Raw genomic sequence first — 19,766 nt, forward strand, 5'->3', positions numbered from 1 at the left:
GCCCGGTGAAATCAGCCTTATCTGCTGCCCATCAGTTTTGGTCTCAGTCTGTCGCACCTGAAGTCTCTGCAGAGCATTTCCTGCTGCAAATTCCAGGCTCCATATAAGCAGAATCTTCCGAATATTTACCGTATTTTTCCATGTATAAGATGCCCCCATGTATTTTGAATAAACATACACAAATTTATTGATTGTTAACATAACAGACAGATAATTTAAGGATCTTTACAATTTTACAATATGCAGAGAATAACGGGTTGAAAAATCAGAGAAAGGAGCTGAGGGAAGTCTTGGGGGGGAGGGAGGGTCTTTTTTGGGGAGGGGAAAAATGGGGGGAAATAATGAAGATGATATGTTTTGATAATTTGTTATGTTGAAATTCTTATTTTTTTTTTTTTTAAGATGCCCCCATGTATAAGACGTCCCCTATTTTTAGGGACTCCAGTTTAAGAAAATAGGGGGGAGATTGCCCCGTGTATAAGACGACCCATCGTTTTTCCACATAATTTTGAAGTAAAAAACCCTAGTCTTACATACGGAAAAGTACGGTATTTGGAAGATCTTACTAAGACCCAGCAACTGGGTCTGCCAGCCAAAATGGGTCTCCCCTTCTTCTCCAGCCTATTGTATTCACTCCCTCCCTAGGGCAGATTGGAGATTTCTTGGGCCCACACAACAGGAACCCAATCCCTATTCCCCCACTGCAAGTTCCCTGTAACAGCAGCACTATTTTCCCCCCTTTTAATTTTATTTATGCTTTTCAGGTTTATACATTTCACTAATTTTACCATCATCTTAACATTTCAAAACTTGACTTGCTTCCCCCTCTTTCTGCGGTTCCTTAAATTTATTTTTAATATCTTCTGCATATCCAAATTAACTTCATTTGCTCATTTGTTCATCCACTTTAAATATATACTCTTACAAAACTGCAGGTTATTGCAATCATCCTGCCAATGTTCTTATCTGTTTACAATTTATCTGTGAATATTCAATAAACCATTTCCACTCTCTTATTGAAAGTTTGTAGTCTTGATTTCTTATTCTTCCGGTAAAAGTTTCACCATTTCTGCATATTCCATAAGTTTTTGCATCCAGCAGCATTATTAGGTGATCGAGGTGAAACCTGGCGATGGGTTCGCTTAAGGACAATTTGACATCTCTGGCAGCTCCCCAGCTGATGCTTTAAGGGGTCATTCTGAAGTGCTTTTGAAAACAGGAATTGGAGATTTCTTCCATGTATGCGATAAGACCCCCTGCATTGCAAGGGGTTGGACTAGATGACCGCTGGGGGTCCCTTTCCAACCCTATAATTCTATGATCAAGAAACAGAGCAAGCACAAACGTGTGGGGATCTTCCTTTATTCTCAGGTTTCGTTTTACAAGTTCACGTATCCCACAAAATACTTCGACGCTTCGTGGAACTTGGCGATCAGAGCTTGAAGTCCTGTTTATAGAAGCCTCCCCAGGATTAATGGGACACAGTGGCCTCCCCCCCCCCCAAAAAAAAATGTATGGGAGAAGAGAACAGATAGGTTGGGATTCAGAGAGAATGGGCTTCATCTGACTTCCAGCAAGGAGGAGGCTGAAATGGGGTTGCAGTTTACTGCAAGCTTACCAGTGAAACAGCAGAACAAGTTTCCGATATTGTACAGTGGTACATCGGTTTACAAACTTAATCCAGAAGTCCTTTCTTAAACAGAAACCGTTCTTAAACCAAGGTGCGCTTTCCCTAATGAGGCCTCCTGCCGCCGGTGCCCTTCCACCATTCAGATTCCGTTCTTAGACCGAGGTAAAGTTTGCAAACCGGGACACTACTTTCAGTTTTGCGGAGTTTGTAAACAGGACTGTTTTTAAACCGAGGTACCACTGTACTCGGGATGCGGGTGGCGCTGTGGGTTAAACCACTGAGCCTAGGACTTGCTGATCAGAAGGTCGGTGGTTCGAATCCCCGCGATGGGGTGAGCTCCTGTTGCTTGGTCCCTGCTCCTGCCCACCTAGCAGTTCGAAAGCAGGAAGTGCAAGTAGATAAATAGGGAAGATAAACAACATTTCCATGCGCTGCTCTGGTTCGCCAGAAGCGCTTTAGTCATGCTGGCCACATGACCCGGAAGCTGTACGCCTGCTCTCTTGGCCAATAAAGTGAGATGAGCGCCGCAACCCCAAAGTCGGCCACGACTGGACCTAATGGTCAGGGGTCCCTTTACCTTTACCTTACCACTGTACTCATAGTTTCAGAAGGAAGGTGAAAAATTAGGGGGGCCCTGAGAAGCCTCCCCACCTTTTACCTCTGCACACCTCTAGGCTCCCCATACATGGGCGTTGCCATGGGGTGGGGGGAGCAGCAGCCCCTCCTAGATCAAGTAAAACAATAGAAATACTTAACTGGCCAATCCTGTCGGTTCTGTTCCCCCCTAACAAAAGTCCTGTCCCCTCTAACAAAGTCCTGCCCCCCCCCAAAAAAAATACCAGGCTATGCCCAGGCACCCACACCTAGCCATAGGTTTCCTTTCCTATCTACCCGAAGAATTCAGCCTTTATTTTGATGTGTTTCAAACTGGAAAAACTATCCCAAGCATGAGAACTCAGCTTCTGTTCCACCTACATTGCTAAAAATCACCAAGTAACTGGTCCCTAATTTATGCAGTTGACTGTGCTCATGGAAAACTCAGCAATGTTGCTTGCAGTAAACAAAAGCCTCCCCCCCTTGCCCCTCATGGTAAAGCAAGAACAGGAGTAACAACTCCAGATCATAGGGATTCTTCAAATAAGGGCCAACCCTAGACTCCAGGCATGCAGTTAAAAGCCTCTTTGCAGCAATGCATGGATTTTTAAAGAATGCAAATTGTGCTAGGGCTGGGGCTGGGATCAGAGCAGGCAGGGAGGGACAAATTTAACCCTTCCCCCTTCTGCTTTGATTTCTTTACTTATTCATTTCAACAAAATTTATACACCGCATGATTGTAGCAAAACCTCTAAGCCGTTTACAATAAATATTAAAACTATCATTAAAAACAGTTGAAAACACTGGAAAACATGGAAAGATAATTAAAAATAACAGAAAAATAGAGATTAAAACATGTCAACATCAATGTGTTGGAATTTTGTTCTTGTTGTTTAGTCGTGTCCGACTCCTAAACAAAAGGATAGGCTTAGTTTTGAGAAGAATTCATTTTCCGAAGCTGGCATTTGCTTTCTTTTTTCTTTTCTTTTCAAGAGGGGGGACTCTCACTGGCACCAATGGGAGAAGCCCCCTTTCCCAATGCAAATGCTAGCTTCAGAAGAGTATTCAGAAGCACAGCTGGAGAAGGAAGCCTTCTGTTCCCTCTCAAGGCCTTGTTCACCTTCCGCCCAGCAGCTGATTCAACTGGCATTTGGAAACACCAGCCTGCTAAGAGTTTACTCTCCCCCTCCTGTTGGCCCTGAGGGCCCACTTCACCCAAACAGCAGCTGCCATCACAACTTGGTACAAAAACTGTGGTCGGTGGCGGCCATCTTTGCCCGAGCGGTGATAGCCATTCTCTTCCCCAAACGCATCCTTTTGAATTCTTCGGTGATCTCACTGATGGACCTTCCCTTTGTCTCTGGCAGGTACCTGTAGATCAAGATCCCCACCACGAGGAGCACAACGAAGAAGAAGAGGAAGCAGAAGTGGCCGAGGACCTCCTGGAGAAAGGAAAACCAGACAAATGTGAGGTGCTCCCAAGGGCATTTCAGAGTAAACTCAGTAGAGCCTCCTAGAAAGGTGAAAAACATCTCCCTTTCCCTTATGGGGTAGTCCAGAGCCCGTATAGAGTCCTTAAGTGGTTTCCCTATCGGTAGGAGAAAATAGCAGAGGCCAACCAGAGTACCGTATTTTTCGCTCTATAAGACACACTTTTTCCCTCCTAAAAAGTAAGGGGAAATGTGTGTGCGTCTTATGGAGCGAATGCAGGCTGCGCGGCTATCCCGGAAGCCAGAACAGTGAGACAGAGCGCTGCGCAGCGCTCCCTCTTGCTGTTCTAGCTTCGCCGTGCGAAGCCTCCGCAGGGCATGGGGAGCCTTCATCCCGCTGCCCTGAGGAGGCTTCGTGTGGCTATCCCTGGCTTTTGTAGGAGGTGGGGGGAGGGACACAGCGCGCGGCTCTGTCTCTTCCCCCACCTCCCGGAAAAGCCGGCAAGAGCCACGCTCCCTTTAAAGAGCCGTGCCGAACATGTGTGCGGCTCTTGGGGGCTTTTCCCCGAGGAGGGAGATGGGCAGTCCTTCTCCCTCCTTGGGGAAAAGCCTGCAAGTGCCGCACACACACTCCTCACGGCTCGTGAAAGGGAGCGCTGAGCACAGCCTGGGATGCATACAGGCTCTGTTCAGCGCTCCCTTTAAAGAATATTTTTTCCCCTTGCATTCCCTCTCTAAAAACTAGGTGCGTCTTATGGTCAGGTGCATCTTATGGAGCGAAAAACACGGTATATTGAGAAGCAAAGCAGCTAGTAAGCCTGATCTTTATTCAAGGAACTGTTGCAACAGGGTCCCCACTCACCACACACAGGAGGGAGGAGAACCTGAACAATAACAGCAACTTTGCTTGTGTCGTGAAGTAGAACAAGGAGAAGCTTTGCGGCTGACTGGGCCTGTCAGGGTTTTGTTTGGCTCAGGCATGGGGATTTGCATGAAAACCAAGGGAGACCCAAACACACACACACACACACACACACACACACACACGGGAGAGCTGGCTGGCTGGCTGGCTGGGTGCACTGGGAAAATAAGCAAGGGGGATTGGCTATTTTGTGTCCTGCTTCAGGCAGCGAAATGACTTGGGCAGACGTCGGGCAAAGGGGGCAACTCACCACAAGAAATGGAAACGTCATCCCGACCAGGAAGAGGCCCACCCAGCTGACTATTCCAATGATGGTCAATGCCGATGGCCTTACTGACTGGCCAAAAATCTCCATTATAACCGCGAAGATGGCACCAGCTGAAAGAGGAAATTTGGAGGGTCTTTTGTAATTCAGATTTCTCTATGGAGTTTGCCGACACAAAACTCTGACTAGAAGCCACTGGCAGAAACTGTTCCAAGACCATATAACTCGGGTCCTGAATGACCTACATTGGCTCCCAGTGATTCCGAGCACAATTCAAAGTCTTGGTCTGACCTTTCAAGCCCAAATGGCCTCGGCCCAGTATACCTGAAGGAGTGTTTCCACCCCCATCATTCAGCCCGGACACTGAGGTCCAGCTCTGAGGGTCTTCTGGCGGTTCCCTCACTGAGAGAAGTGAGGTTACAGGGAACCAGGCAGAGGGCCTTCTTGGTAGTGGCGCCTGCCCTGTGGAACGCCCTCCCATTAGATGTCAAGGAAATAAAACAACTATCTGACTTTTAGAAGACATTTGAAGGCAGCCCTGTTTAGGGAAGTTTTTAATGTTCGATGTTTTATCACTTTATTTATTACCGTATTTTTTGCTCTATAAGACTCACTTTTTCCCTCATAAAAAGTAAGGGGAAATGTGTGTGCGTCTTATGGAGTGAATGCAGGCTGTGCAGCTATCACAGAAGCCCGAACAGCAAGAGGGATTGCTGCTTTCACTGCGCAGCGATCCCTCTTGCTGTTCTGGCTTCTGAGATTCAGAATATTTTTTTCTTGTTTTCCTCCTCCAAAAACTAGGTGCGTCTTGTGGTCTGGTGCGTCTTATAGAGCGAAAAATACGGTAATTATAATTATAATTATTCTGTTGGGAGCCACCAAGAGTGGCTGGGGAAACCCAGCCAGATGGGCGGGGTATAAATAATAAATTATTATAATTATTATTCTGGCTCCACCCCACCCCCTGCGAGCCCTGTTCCAGATTTACTCACATGGGCCAAGACCATAGGAGAGGGTGAACAAAAATATGAGGGCGATGCTGCCAAAGGAAATCCAGGGGAATTGGCCCTGGGAAGCAAGAAGGAAGGAAGGGAAGTCCTGTTAAAACAATTGTGATGTGCATGGGATTCTTCCAAATAACGTGTATTTTTTCCTCTCTCTCGCCCACGATGCTGCGATGTCTTTTGCTATCCAAATGGTCCATGGGCACAACAGATTCAGTAGCCATCACAATATAAAACCAGAGAGTCGGAAGGGACACCAAGGCTCATCTAGTCTAACCCCCCGCAATGCAGGAATCACAGGTAGCGAATCACTGACAAATGGCCACCCCCAGAGGAGAAGGAAGAGGAACCGAGGCTGGACTCTGCTCACCTGGAAAGAGAGGGCCAGGACAAGGAGCACCATCACTAGTCCCATCATTGCGAAGCCGCCCCACAGGAGAACCCTCCGGCCAAAGCGGTCAACGAGGCAGCTCTGTGTGGTCAAAAAAAGGCATTCAGCACCATATTTTGAAAGGACACGAGACTACAGTCATACCTTGGAAGTTGAAGGGAATAGGTTCTGGAAGTCCCTTAGACTTCCAAATGCTTGAAAACCAAAGCATGGCTTTTGATTGACTGAAGGAAGCTCCTGCAGCCAATCGGAAGCTGCGCCGGATGTTTGGCTTCCGAAAATCGTTCAAAAAGCAGAACACTCACTTCTGGGTTTTGATCCTTCAGGAGCCAATTTGTTTGGGAGCCAAGGCATTTGAGATCCAAGGTACGACTGTAGTTTATAGAAAGTGGATTTGTTGGGTGTTATCTTGGAGTGGATGTGCTGAATATTTTCTTCATATGGCTGACGGATGAAGAATCAGAAGGGTTTTTTTTCTGTCCCCCTCTTTCTTTCTTTCTTTCTTTCTTTCTTTCTTTCTTTCTTTCTTTCTCTCTTTCTCTCTCTCTCTCTCTCTCTCTTTTCTTTTTCCCTTTTCCCTTTCTCTCTTTCTCTCTCTTTTCTTTTTCCCTTTTCCCTTTCTCTCTTTCTCTCTCTCCTTTTCTGGTCTGCGTTTTTATTTACATTAGCTTTTTAGCTTTGATTGAAAAAGAAAGACACGTGATACTAATTTTTGTATTTCTTTTCTTCCAAATTTTGATAAAATGGATTTGGAAAACAAAGAAAGGGCATGAGACAAATTCCACTGAGTGTGTGGGGACTGCTCAGGATACCTTGCCCATGGACAGAAAGGTGTCTGTGGGAAGTTTTTGCCCACTGCTTCCTGCTCCCAGACCAGGTAAAAAGGTAAAGGTAAAGAACCCCTGGACGGTTAAGTCCAGTCAAAGGCGACTATGGGGTTCCATCTCACTTTTAGGCCGAGGGAGCTGGCATTTGTCCCCAGACAGCATGACAAAACTGCTTCTGGCACAACGGGACACCATGACGGAAACCAGAGTGCACGGAAACACCATTTACCTTCCCACTGCAGCGGTACCTATTTATTTTCTCGCACTGGTATGTTTTCGAACTGCTAGGTTGGCAGGAGCTGGGACAGAGCAACGGGAGCTCACCCCGTTGTGGGGATTCAAACCGCCGACCTTCTGATCAGCAAGCCCAAGAGGCTCAGTGGTTTAGACCACAGCACCACCTGCATCCAGCCCAGGACCACACACAAGCACCAGCTACTGAACCCGCCCTTCTTGCTCCCTCCAGCTCCTTCCCATTACAAAGGAGTAGGCTCTTCTGTTCCCACTCGCAAACCAGGCTGGACTTACGCATAGGATCGTACCAACAAATTCGCAGCTGCCAACGCCGACTGCTACGTAAGGTATGAGGCTTTCCTCAATTTTGGCTGTGCGGAAAACTTCGAAGGCGTAGAAGTAGATCTGGAAAACAAAAACAAAACAAGGAATGTCCGAGAGACTGGTGCAAAAAGTTTTCAGGATGAGGGAAAGAGGTGCAGGCTCAATCTCTTGGACGAAAGGGCTCCAACATTCCTGTCAAAAGCAGGCATTTTAAGGTCTCCTAACCTCAGGTGCTCTGAATTGCTGCAAGCGGCTTCCACATTATGCTGGATGTGATCTCGTTTTTGTTACGGTGCTGTTTTTACAAGCTGTTTTTGCCACTTTGTCTTTCAAAAGAGAAGAAACCATGGTGCCCACCAAAATTTCTTGGGAATAGACAGAAGCGTGAGGGTCGTGGCCATTGGCACCAGGAGGTTGGGGGAGCTCCACTGCAGCTCTCTTTCATCCTCCCTTCCACCTGAATCACCAGATTTTCTGCTGCCTGAGAAAAGATGGAAGGATATCTGGGGGGAAAGTGTGGGAGTGGTGCATCCAAAATGCTATGGAAAGAGCTAATGCAACACAGAGCCTTAAGTTTTACTGACAGAGCAGCAGGAGTTATTTTACACTGCTATGCGCCTCAGAATAATTCTCTAAAGTGTCATAAGTCTGTCCGAACTCAGCTACACGCCGCAGATAAAACGTTTCAAATGTGTTGTAAAATGCAATGTACAAGATGGTGACAGTGAGCTAGGCCAAATTCAATGTATTTTTCAAAACTTTTTAAAAAAAGCATTTTCACAGCTTTTTAAAATATGTGTGTAGATTCCACCTCACTCTCATATATATGTATAACACATGCACACACACAGACTATATATATATATATATATATATATATATATATATATATATATAGCGGTGCTCATCTTGCTTTATTGGCCGAGGGAGCCAGCGTACAACTTCCAGGTCATGTGGCCAGCAGGACTAAGCTGCTTCTGGCGAACCAGAGCAGCGCATGGCAACTCTGTTTACCTTCCCGCCGGAGCAATACCTATTTATCTACTTGCACTTTGACATGCTTTTGAACTGCTAGGTTGGCAGGAGCAGGGACCGAGCAATGGGAGCTCACCCCGTCGCGGGGATTCGAACTGCCGACCTATGTAAATATGTTTTCGTATACCAAGTAAAGTGATGTGTTACGTTTAAACTCTAAGCAGAGAATCTTGCACAGTCTTTTAAAAGGGGCTCGAATGTCCTGGGGGCAACTAAATATAAATATAAATATAAATATAAATATAAATATAAATATAAATATAAATATAAATATAAATAAATATATATAAATAAAACCAAAAGATGGGAAGATTAATGGCTGGGTTATGATTATTTAAATGTTTTCTTAAAGCAGCACCTTGCATGTGCCCTTTAGGAAATGGGTGGAGAAAGTGTCTAAGTCCCCCAATCAATGTGTGGAAAGCCCCTAAGAGAGGTGGGGGGTGGGGAGAAGAAGAAGAAGGAGAATAAGAAGAAGCAGGAGAAGAGGAAGAAAGAGTTTCCATTGCTTAGAGTTCCTGATGCAATTAAAGTGGTTCTACTCAACGGCACTCAAGCCAGAGAGGTTCAGGGTGAAGATCAGCAGGACGCTGAGGCCCAGCGGCCACCGCACGGACTTCTCGCTCATCACTTCCAGGACACTCAGGTTCTTGGAGCTTCTTATGTCCTCCTTCTGCTTCACCATGTCCTCCAGCTCAGCTTGGTGATGCCCTTCACCCCAGAGGTACTTCATGGCTTTGTGGGGGAGAGAGAGGGAGAGAAAGGGGGGGGGGAGGGAACAGTCCTTCAAAAACTGAGTTACTCAATTATCTGAACATTGGCTGAACAAAAAGATCAAAGTTTCAGTCATCATCAGAGAACGCATCCAGGGGCATCCAAATTACTATCATCCATTCAGAAGCTTGAAGGAGCTGTGGTGGACTTGTAAAAGGGTAAAAGCATATTGGGAAATGATTCATAATGAATTCATAATTCCCTCCCAAACCCAGAGTCCTTCCTGTTGAGGATAATTCAGACTGAAATACCCAGGTGTCAAAAAAGGTTATTTATGTATGCTACCACTGCGGCTTCTGTTTTGTTAGCCCCAAAATGGAAAATGAGCAAGGTCCCAACCAAAGAAGAATGGCAACTTGAGCTGACAGAATATGCACAACTTGCAGACTTAACATATAGAATAAGAGAACAAGAAGAACATGCGTTTAAAGAAGACTGGAAGGCATTTATTGAATACAGTGGTACCTCGGGTTAAGTACTTAATTCGTTCCGGAGGTCCGCACTTAACCTGAAACTGTTCTTAACCTGAAGCACCACTTTAGCTAATGGGGCCTCCTGCTGCTGCCGCACTGCCGGAGCACAATTTCTGTTCTCATCCTCAAGCAAAGTTCTTAACCTGAGGTACTATTTCTGGGTTAGTAGAGTCTGTAACCTGAAGCGTATGTAACCTGAAGCGTATGTAACCCAAGGTACCACTGTATAGGGGAAATAACTGTGTACAGCTGAAAACGCTGGCAGCACTAAGAAAAATTCAACATCAAAATAAGTTTTGATAGATGCAGTAATGGAAAACTAAATGGTATAGTTTTTGTAAAATATGCAGGAATATAAGATATGAAAAATGAACCATGGAAAGACAAGGGAAGTCATTAATATCATTAATATCATGAGTATTTTAAATTGCAAAACAGAAAATTTAATAAAAATTACATTTAAAAAAAGAAGAAGCAGCTCAAAGGAGCTTATACCTGAAGGAGTGTCTCCATCCTCATCGTTCAGCCCGGACACTGAGGTCCAGCTCCGAGGGCCTTCTGGCGGTTCCCCCACTGCGAGAAGCAAGGTTACAGGGAACCAGGCAGAGGGCCTTCTCAGTAGTGGTGCGCACCTTGTAGAACGCCCTCCCACCAGATGTCAAGGAGATAGACAACTACATAACTTTTAGAAGACATCTGATGGTGGTCCTGTATTGGGACATTTTTAATTTTTTTTTAATATTTTGCTAGAAGCCACCCAGAGTGGCTGAGTCAACCCTATCTAAAGGGTGGCATATAAATATTAACATTATTAAGCCTCCCCTGAAAATAGGGGAATGTTAGTGACAGAACAAGAGGAACAACATTGCTTTGGCATCCCGCCCTGCCTAAAGAGGCCAGCTGGAGTTGGACAAAACTAAAGGAAGCAGATCAGGGGTTTTTAATCTGGGCAGCCCACCCTGCCCACATGTGATCAAACATCTAGATTTGCTCTGGTCTCCCAAACAGGTCTGGGGGTGGTTATTGTTATGTACTGAAGTTCTCACCCTGGGCCAGCAGGGGGATACTGTAGATAGTTATGCAAATAAGGGATCGAAAGTGACGTTCAGTGATTGGATAGTTACAGAAAGTGGTTACTGTTGCATTGTAGTGGAGCTCTATATAAGCAGGCTGGCTGAACCCTTCAGTTCAGTTCAGTTCTGTTCTGGCCTGTGAATAAACAAGAGCTGTTTGAAGAATCGCTGGGTCGTCTGATATGTTCGCCCACAACTTAACAGTTATGAGACCTGGCTGTGCATGGGCAGAAATCCTCTGGGGTAGGGCAGGTCATACACCCCCCTGCGGCAGAGAGTCGCTTACAGCAGCTCTGCGGTGGAGAACACTGCTAAAATCGCATATCAGAGGTGGGGCTGTGGCTCTTTTGGATTCCTAGCTTAAAAACCCTAGAATTTCTAAGATTGCCGTAAAAGTCAAACCGCTCCCTCACCCCTAATTTCCGCTGAGGCTGAATCAGCCTCCGACTTTTGCATGCAGAAGCCTCAGGTGCCGCTGACTTGTGTGCGGACGGAACTTTTGGATGAAAAATAGGCAAACAATTAGAAATTTTGTGCAAGTTACAGCAGGGGCTTCTGTTTTCCTTGCTGAGTTTTTATTTGGGAACCTCTCCTGTGCTCAGGCAATGCAGGCTAGACGGCCACTTCTACCCCACCCAACTTGCTCATTACCTTTCAAGCAACCATCTTTGTCTCCCTTCTGGAGCAACAGGTATGGAGGGGACTCGGGGAAGAAGGGCAGGAGCAGCAGCTGCAGCAGGGCTGGGATCCCACACAGAGCCAGGAGCAGAGGCCACAGCGACTCTGTGCCAAAGAGATCTCTGGGGACAACAGGCATAGAGAAAGCAGCCATTTAGGCTTCATCCAAGGGAGGAGGGCAGGTGTTTAGGGGACCTGGAAACCCCTGATTTCCTTCTATTTTAAAACAACAACAACACATGTTGTTGTTGTTAATTAAATTTGTATAGCAACCTATACTCGCAGGTCTCAGAGTGGTTACAACATAAAATACGTAATAAAAACAAAAACAACCCAATAAACCTGCTACCCAACACATTTTAAAAGCACATGCATAAAGGTAAAGGTAAAGGGACCCCTGACTATTAGGTCCAGTCATGACCAACTCTGGAGTTGCGGCACTCATCTTATTGGCCGAGGGAGCCAGCGTACAGCTTCTGGGTCATGTGGCCAGCATGACTAAGCCGCTTCTGGCGAACCAGAGCAGCACATGGAGACGCCGTTTACCTTTCCGCCGGAGCAGTACCTATTTATCTGCTTGCACTCTGATGTGCTTTTGAACTGCTAGGTTGGCAGGAGCAGGGACTGAGCAACGGGAGCTCACCCCATCGCGGGGATTAGAACCACCAACCTTATGATCGGCAAGTCCTAGGTTTCTATGCTGCTTTTCATTCAAATGAATCGCTAAGCAGCTTACAAACAATAAATAACAACGGCATAATAGAACACCACAAATGCAGCACAAATCCCGTAGAGCAATTAAGAAATCACCAGTTAGAAAAATCAGAGGCCCTGCCCCTGCCTGACCAACTCCCAGCACTTTGCTCAGCTGTGTTTGTCACAGAAACAGGTCTTTCCAATGTGTCTCTCTTTAAAAGAGGGGTAGGGAACCTCCAGCCCATGAGTCAATCTTGGCCCACTGGGGGTGGGGTCTAATTTGGCCCATAAGGTCATTATCCCCCAAACCACACCCACCAGCTGACATCACTGAGTGAGGTCAGTTGAAGCGCAGAGTTGAACGCTGCTGGGTGCTGCTTTGCCAGCGCATTCCCTGCAGGGTATGGAGTGAGTTTCTGACAAGAAGAAGAAGAAGAAGAAGAGTTTGGATTTGATATCCCGCCTTTCACTCCCTTTAAGGAGTCTCAAAGCGGCTAACATTCTCCTTTCCCTTCCTCCCCCACAACAAACACTCTGTGAGGTGAGTGGGGCTGAAAGACTTCAGAGAAGTGTGACTGGCCCAAGGTCACCCAGCAGCTGCATGTGGAGGAGCGGAGACACGAACCCGGTTCACCAGATTACGAGACTACCGCTCTTAACCACTACACCACACTGGCTCTCGACAAGCCTAAGGAATTGTACGTAGTTGTCCCTTGCCCCCTTTAAGCTTCCTGGCATTACTCCACCACCTTGCTCCCATCAGGAGAAACCCCAAAGTGTCTTTGGCCCAGCAGACGGGAGGGAGCCAGCTGGCAAATCTCTCTTACCTGGTCCAGAGTTAGAGAGGAAAGGGAGGGCATGGCATAAACAAAGCTGTCAACTGCTCCCCTTTTTTAAGGGAAATTCCCTTATTCTGAATAGGATTCTTCGCAAGAAAAGGGAAAAGTTGACAGCTATGGGCACAAACAAGAATGAAAGGTGTGTAGCTCACCTACCTCCCCAAGGCTGTTGGGGACGACGCAATCATTACAGTGGTCAGCACAAAATAGACACATAAACCATTAAAAATGACAAGATCAGTCCAAGTGGAAATAAGGAGAGAATGCAATTGGCCAGCAAATTGAGGAAAACATTCTGACAGATGAAGAACAACACTTGATCGTCTCAACCGCAAAATGGATCCAAGTGGGAAGAAAGTAGAAAAGGAGGGAAGGATAAACAAACACGGTTGTCTGCTATGCCATCAGTTTAACTTACCTTAAGCCCATAATTTGTCCAAAAGCTTTTCCTAGCGAAAAAAACACAGAGCAGGTGGCAGTGGCAAAACCTCTGAATTTCTTGGGTGCAATTTCTCCAACGTACGGTCCATTGGCGTTCAGGGAAATACCTTCAGTGAGAAGGAAAAGGTACGTTACAGAAAGATTTAGTGATGTCTCTGAGATCGTACCACAATGTTCCACCACCCACAAAAGCCACCACTTGGAGCTGCCTGTGTCAGCCTGGGCCACATGATGGGGAGGGGGAGCAAGTTGGGAGGAGAGCCCCTGCTGAGATAGGCCACCTGCAAGCTGGTAACAACATACCCCCAGATCTCCAGATGACCTCTCACAGTGGCTTTCTATTAAGGTTAAACATTAGGGATCATGATGGGCAGTGCCAGATTACCAAACAGACAGTAGGAAGCAGCCTATGGGCCCCATGCCTTTTAGGGGCCAGATAACAACAAATCAAAATAATATTGATTTGATCTTGAAAGAAAATTACAAAAAAAACCGTATTCGGAGATAATTTGATATTTCAACTGCCTATCAAAAAAACTAAGATCATGGCCACTGGGCCCATCACTTCCTGGCAAATAGAAGGGGAAGAAATGGAGGCAGTGAGAGATTTTACTTTCTTGGGCTCCATGATCACTGCAGATGGTGACAGCAGCCACGAAATTAAAAGATGCCTGCTTCTTGGGAGGAAAGCAATGACAAACCTAGACAGCATCTTAAAAAGCAGAGGCATCACCTTGCCAACAAAGGTCCGTATAGTAAAAGCTATGGTTTTCCCAGTAGTGATGTATGGAAGTGAGAGCTGGACCATAAAGAAGGCTGATCGCCGAAGAATTGATGCTTTTGAATTATGGTGCTGGAGGAGACTCTTGAGAGTCCCATGGTCTGCAAGAAGATCAAACCTATCCATTCTGAAGGAAATCAGCCCTGAGTGCTCACTGGAAGGACAGATCCTGAAGCTGAGGCTCCAATACTTTGGCCACCTCATGAGAAGAGAAGACTCCCTGGAAAAGACCCTGATGTTGGGAAAGATGGAGGGCACAAGGAGAAGGGGACGACAGAGGACGAGATGGCTGGATAGTGTTTCTGAAGCTACCAGCATGAGTTTGACCAAACTGTGGGAGGCAGTGGAAGACAGGAGTGCCTGGCGTGCTCTGGTCCAGGGGGTCATGAAGAGTCGGACACGACTAAACGACTAAACAACAACAGGGACTGCCTCCAAAGGGTTTAATCTGGCAGTGATGATGGGACCTTGACAGGGAAGACAGGAGTGTCCAGCAGACATCCTCCAGCTGGACCCAAGCCAGGGACCATCTTTGTCAGGCAGCCCAGAAGGACACCATTGCTGAGCAGGTCAAAATTTGCTAAGAGCTCCAGCAGAACCAACAGGGAGACAACCCCCCACCCTGTGTTTCCAGTTCCCACGTCATCTACCCAGTGGCCAAATACATCTCTGTCTGAAAACTGGAACCAGGATGAAATGGGTCCAGAAGAACGACATATTCCTCTCACAAGGCTTTCATCCCTTTCAAGACCCGCTTGGGTGGATGTCTTTATGTGTGAGTGAGCTCCCCCCCCCCCCCCAAGATCAGGCCCACAAACTGAGATGGATCCAGGACCACGTGAGAAGGACCTCCTTCTCTTCCTGCTGCTGCCACTAAGGGTCCATGGTTGGGTTCTGCTGTCACTCTTGAATCCAAATCTGAGCTGCTTTATCTGCAAAGCGTGAAGCTTAAACTGACCTTTGATGATTCATCCTTAGCTGCAGAGGGTCCTTGATGCGGTAAGCTACTACACTTGCAGGACTCTGTGCCAATGCAACAACGGTGGGACAGTGAAATGCCTTTGCCTCCCTCAATGCCACAGTGGAGGCCAGGGCCAGCTCAAGACATTTTGCTGCCCGAGGCAAAGGACAAGATGGCCCCTTCCCCAAAGGCACACACAGAAGCCAATTGGACTGGTAGTTGAATTTTACTCCAACGTAGATGAAAGAACTGTGTCTTCCACCACACTTGAGGACACTTGCAATTCTGGCCAGTCCCTGTACCTCAGCATCTGCTGCCTGAGGCAGCTACCTCATGCTAGGGCCGGCCCTGGCAGAGGCCCAAACTGGGGTTCTGGCCTGCTCTCGGGAGCATTTTACCAGAGTTTTCCTCCATGTTTAAACTAGCCATCATTGCCCCGGTTGCATTCATGCAATTGGCCCCACCCAAGACTCAAAATATCAGGGCTGAGAGGTCTCCTACCTGCAGTGAAGCCATAGAGGAAACGGCTTATCAGGATCATTTCGAAAGAGTCGGCCGTCCTACTGAAGCCGACGAGGAGGGCGGCGGCGATGGTGACAATGTCGTTGAACAGCAGCGTTTTCTTTCTGGAACGGACAACGTCCCGGGGTGAAGAAGAGGCTTTTGCCCGCCCCTTTGTCCCCAACTGAAGAAGCAAACCCCCTGACTGACCTCTTGCCAAATGAAACATGGCAAATAAGGGATTCAAAGCACATGATTCACAAAATGATGTTGGCGTCACAAGAGTGACATACTTCTTTTTTTTAAAGGACTATTTCTGTATTTTATTGCTTAGAGTTAGAATCATAGAATTGATCCCGAGATGATTCCAAGAGGATAACAATAACAACAATAATAAATGTATTATTGTTGTTGTTGTTAAATTTTTAATACTTTTATTTTGCTTTAAACAAATACAGATAAATATAAACAACCAAAATTACAAAAGAAAAATCCTTAATAATAATAATAATGAAAAAAGCTAAAAAACTACAAAAAAATCAAAGTACATGGCATAGAACATAAGCCATTGTGGGAAAGAAAAAAGAAAAAGGAAAGGAGGTGGGGGGGGGGGGAAGGAAAAAGAAAAAAAAGAGGAAGATGAGCCAAAACACAAGAAGGCTCATCTATTGTATGCTTCCATCAAGGTCACAACAGATCATTATTCCTATCAATTCTCTCTATCTGCATTCCATAGAATCCCTCATCTTGGTATCAGGGAACATTTCCCTATGTGGTATCATCCTAAACATAACCAGGTCTTTCTTGATGAACCCTTATCCCCTAGATAATTATTTAAACATTCCCATTCTTCTTTCACCATCTTTTTAGGTTTATCTCTTATTGCATCTGTCAGCTTCGCGAGCTCCAAGTAATCGTACAATTTGACTACCCATTCATCTTGACATACTTTATTAATGCCCATATTGACATACTTTATTAATGCCCACAAAGGGGTGGGGGGCACCAGGGCCTCCTGGTAAGGAAGGGGCTTACTTTCCATATTGGGTGGTCACATGCCCACTGGACAGGTTGCCCAGGATCCCACCCAGGCAGAAAATGGAGACGACTGCAGACCACAGGAAGGTGAGCGTTTCGTGGTGAAGGGCAGAGCCGTACCGCTTGACCCATGTCTGGTTGATAAATGTCTTGATGTACTGGGAAGGGAATAATAATAATAATAGTAATAATAATAATAATAATAATAATAATAATAATAATAATTTAAAAATTAAAGAAGACATGAACTCCAGCACCCACCCACTGTGTATCTCTTATATTGAAAGCTCTTGGTTTTGTGTGTGTGTGTGTGTGTGTATTTCTTGGTTTACAAGATAGGATGCACCTCCACAGGTATATACCTCCACATGTGGTGGGAATGTCCTAAAATCCAACTCTTTTGGACATCAATCATACAAGAAATATGCAAAATAACCAGTGCTTTTTTCTGGAGGGACGCAGGGGTACGCATACCCTTAAACGTTTTGTGAATCTAAGTTTGGCCTCATTGAGGGGCAGTATTTCAATATGAGTAGGAAAATGAGAGTACCCCTTAACCTTTTTTAAAAAAGAATAAAAGCACTGCAAATAACTAAGCAAGTACAAGAAATCACCCCAGAACTGGCCCTACTAAACATCTAACGAGACAATACTCCCTACTCACATCACAAAGAGCTCATAACCCACCTACTCTCAGCAGCCAGAAGCATCATAGCCAGACACTGGTAGCATATTTTTTCAACAAACCACATTATTTTCCAGACAGCAGCCCCTGCTCTGCCCTGCCTTGTTTACAAACCTTCATTTCCTCTGTTGGTATGAAAGGCGATGGTTTGGATTCAGGGTACAACCTTCTCCAGATGACAAAACTGGAGAAATCCTGCCCCTCCGGACACACCTGAGCCAATCAGCAGGAGCCAACTAGCTCTTTTGGCCCCTCCCCCGGTGGCAACCCATGTGACCCAATCCCTCCGCCATGCCTGTATCTCCACCTGAACCACCGCTGGTTTGAGATGATACTGCTCCCCGTCTTGACATTGTGGGCACCAGCTAAGCGGGTGGAGGAAAAGAGGTCCCGGGCACAGCTGCCCCTCACTCACCCCTTGAAAATGGGGGCTAGCACCCTCAGGGGCAACCCCACCACCCATTTGTCAGGGGATATCCCCACACCCTGCAAAGCCATCTTTCGTACATGCAGAGAGCCCGTGAAGCCAAATAATCTACCTAAACACCACAAAGCTGTTTTTTTTTTGTATCAGCTGAGGCCACCGTCGGACGAGACCCCTCTAGGCTATTGCCAACCGACATGTGAGAGGGAGAAGAAGAAGAAGAGTTTGGATTTGATATCCCGCCTTTCACTCCCTTTAAGGAGTCTCAAAGCGGCTAACATTCTCCTTTCCCTTCCTCCCCCACAACAAACACTCTGTGAGGTGAGTGGAGATGAGAGACTTCAGAGAAGTGTGACTGGCCCAAGGTCATCCAGCAGCTGCATGGGGAGGAGTGGGGAATCGAGCCCAGTTCCCCAGATTACAAGACTACCGCTCTTAACCACTACACCACACTGGCTCTCAACTACAATCCCCTTTGCTTACCTGAGAGGGATAGCTGATCACGGAGATCTGGAAGCCGATCAGGAAGGTCCCTCCCATCCCCACCACGAAGATCATTTGGAACACTCGCTGGTACTGAATCTGCCAAGAGAAAACACCACGTCCTTGCCTCCCCTCTGCAGCCACCATCCAAGAGATGGTGAGGGCTGGTCCAGCACCTGATGCCCTAACATGAGGCAGGGAAGGAGTCAGGTGAGAGGACAAGGGGGACAACAGGAGAACCAGGTGTGACCCTGACGCCTCAGCCAGGTGTTATGAACCCACTTGAGGAGTGACCGACCTCCTCAGATGGGAAACAATTGTTCTCCCCTCCATGGTATTCATTTAAAGCCAGGGGTCAGCAAACTTTTTCAGCAGGGGGCCAGTCCACTGTCCCTCAGACCTTGTGGGGTGCCGGACTATATTTTGGAGGGGGGAAAAGGAACGAATTCCTATGCCCCACAAATAACCCAGAGATGCATTTTAAGTAAAAGGACACATTCTACTCATGTAAAAACACGCTGATTCCTGGACTGTCTGCGGGCCGGATTGAGAAGGCGATTGGGCGGATCCGGCCCCCGGGCCTTAGTTTGCCTACCCGTGATTTAAAGCGGCTTCCCCAAAAGAATCCTGGCTACAATTCCTAGCATCCTTAACAAACTACAGGTCCCAGCATACTTTGTGTGTGGGGTGTCATATCCTGCCCTGCAGCAGAGACAGAAAGAGATGGGGATTGCAGAGGAGGAGTCGTGTGTCCCCCAAGTTTGGTGAGGGAGAAGAGCAGGTCTTCTGGGGGCTGGGGTGGGACATCCCAGAGGTGGGGTCCTCAGCTAGGAGTAAATAAAGAGTGCTGAGTCTCTTTCCTTGTCAGGCTGAAGTGCCCGATACTCACCAAGTCAGAGAAGACACGGGCTGCCATTTTCTGCAGGAAAAGTTGTTGCTCTGTCCCCGGTTGTTTGTCAGGTGGGCTGAGAGCTCTCTAGGCTTTCCTTGACCAACAGCACAACGCAGGACAGTGAGGTAGCAAGGAAGAGTGGGACTGCAGCCCAAGGTATTATTTCGAGGATTTCAGTGACTTTTGACCCATCAGCAAGTTGTCCCTGGTTAACTATTCCAAGAAGAAACTGAGCCAGCCCTAAGTCATCATGAAGTCAGCTTTCTCTTGGATTGACACAGCGCCATGGCCTGATAACTAGGGCAGGACGCAGAGGATTTTACTTTTTCCTTGCTTGCATACTGACCAGGCCTCTGCCCCATATCTGCCAC

The 19,766-nt window shown here is 46.7% G+C and overlaps 1 protein-coding gene across 3 annotated transcripts; it reads right to left on the bottom strand.

Moving 5' to 3' along the window:
* Positions 1 to 1,362: 1,362 nt before the first annotated feature.
* LOC308465324 (solute carrier family 2, facilitated glucose transporter member 11-like) lies at positions 1,363 to 19,766 on the bottom strand. 3 transcript variants are annotated; one of them, XM_080985192.1, is made up of 12 exons: positions 19,393 to 19,766; positions 18,504 to 18,602; positions 16,909 to 17,069; positions 15,874 to 15,998; positions 13,608 to 13,737; positions 11,628 to 11,776; positions 9,204 to 9,391; positions 7,592 to 7,702; positions 6,216 to 6,317; positions 5,834 to 5,909; positions 4,827 to 4,954; positions 1,363 to 3,666 (listed from the first exon to the last, which is right to left on the bottom strand). In XM_080985192.1, the coding sequence occupies exons 1-12, from the start codon at positions 19,417 to 19,419 to the stop codon at positions 3,457 to 3,459; spliced, it is 1,506 nt and encodes a 501-aa protein (XP_080841318.1). In that variant the 5' UTR covers positions 19,420 to 19,766; the 3' UTR covers positions 1,363 to 3,456. The 3 variants fall into 3 exon arrangements, with proteins under 3 accessions (XP_080841318.1, XP_080841319.1, XP_080841320.1); XM_080985193.1 differs by lacking the exons at positions 18,504 to 18,602; positions 19,393 to 19,766 and adding an exon at positions 17,711 to 17,872; XM_080985194.1 differs by lacking the exons at positions 16,909 to 17,069; positions 18,504 to 18,602; positions 19,393 to 19,766 and adding an exon at positions 16,802 to 16,858 and having other exon boundaries at positions 15,874 to 15,994.

Source organism: Podarcis pityusensis (assembly GCF_964106645.2).
Source record: "Podarcis pityusensis genome assembly, chromosome: 16".
Lineage (NCBI taxonomy): Eukaryota > Metazoa > Chordata > Lepidosauria > Squamata > Lacertidae > Podarcis > Podarcis pityusensis.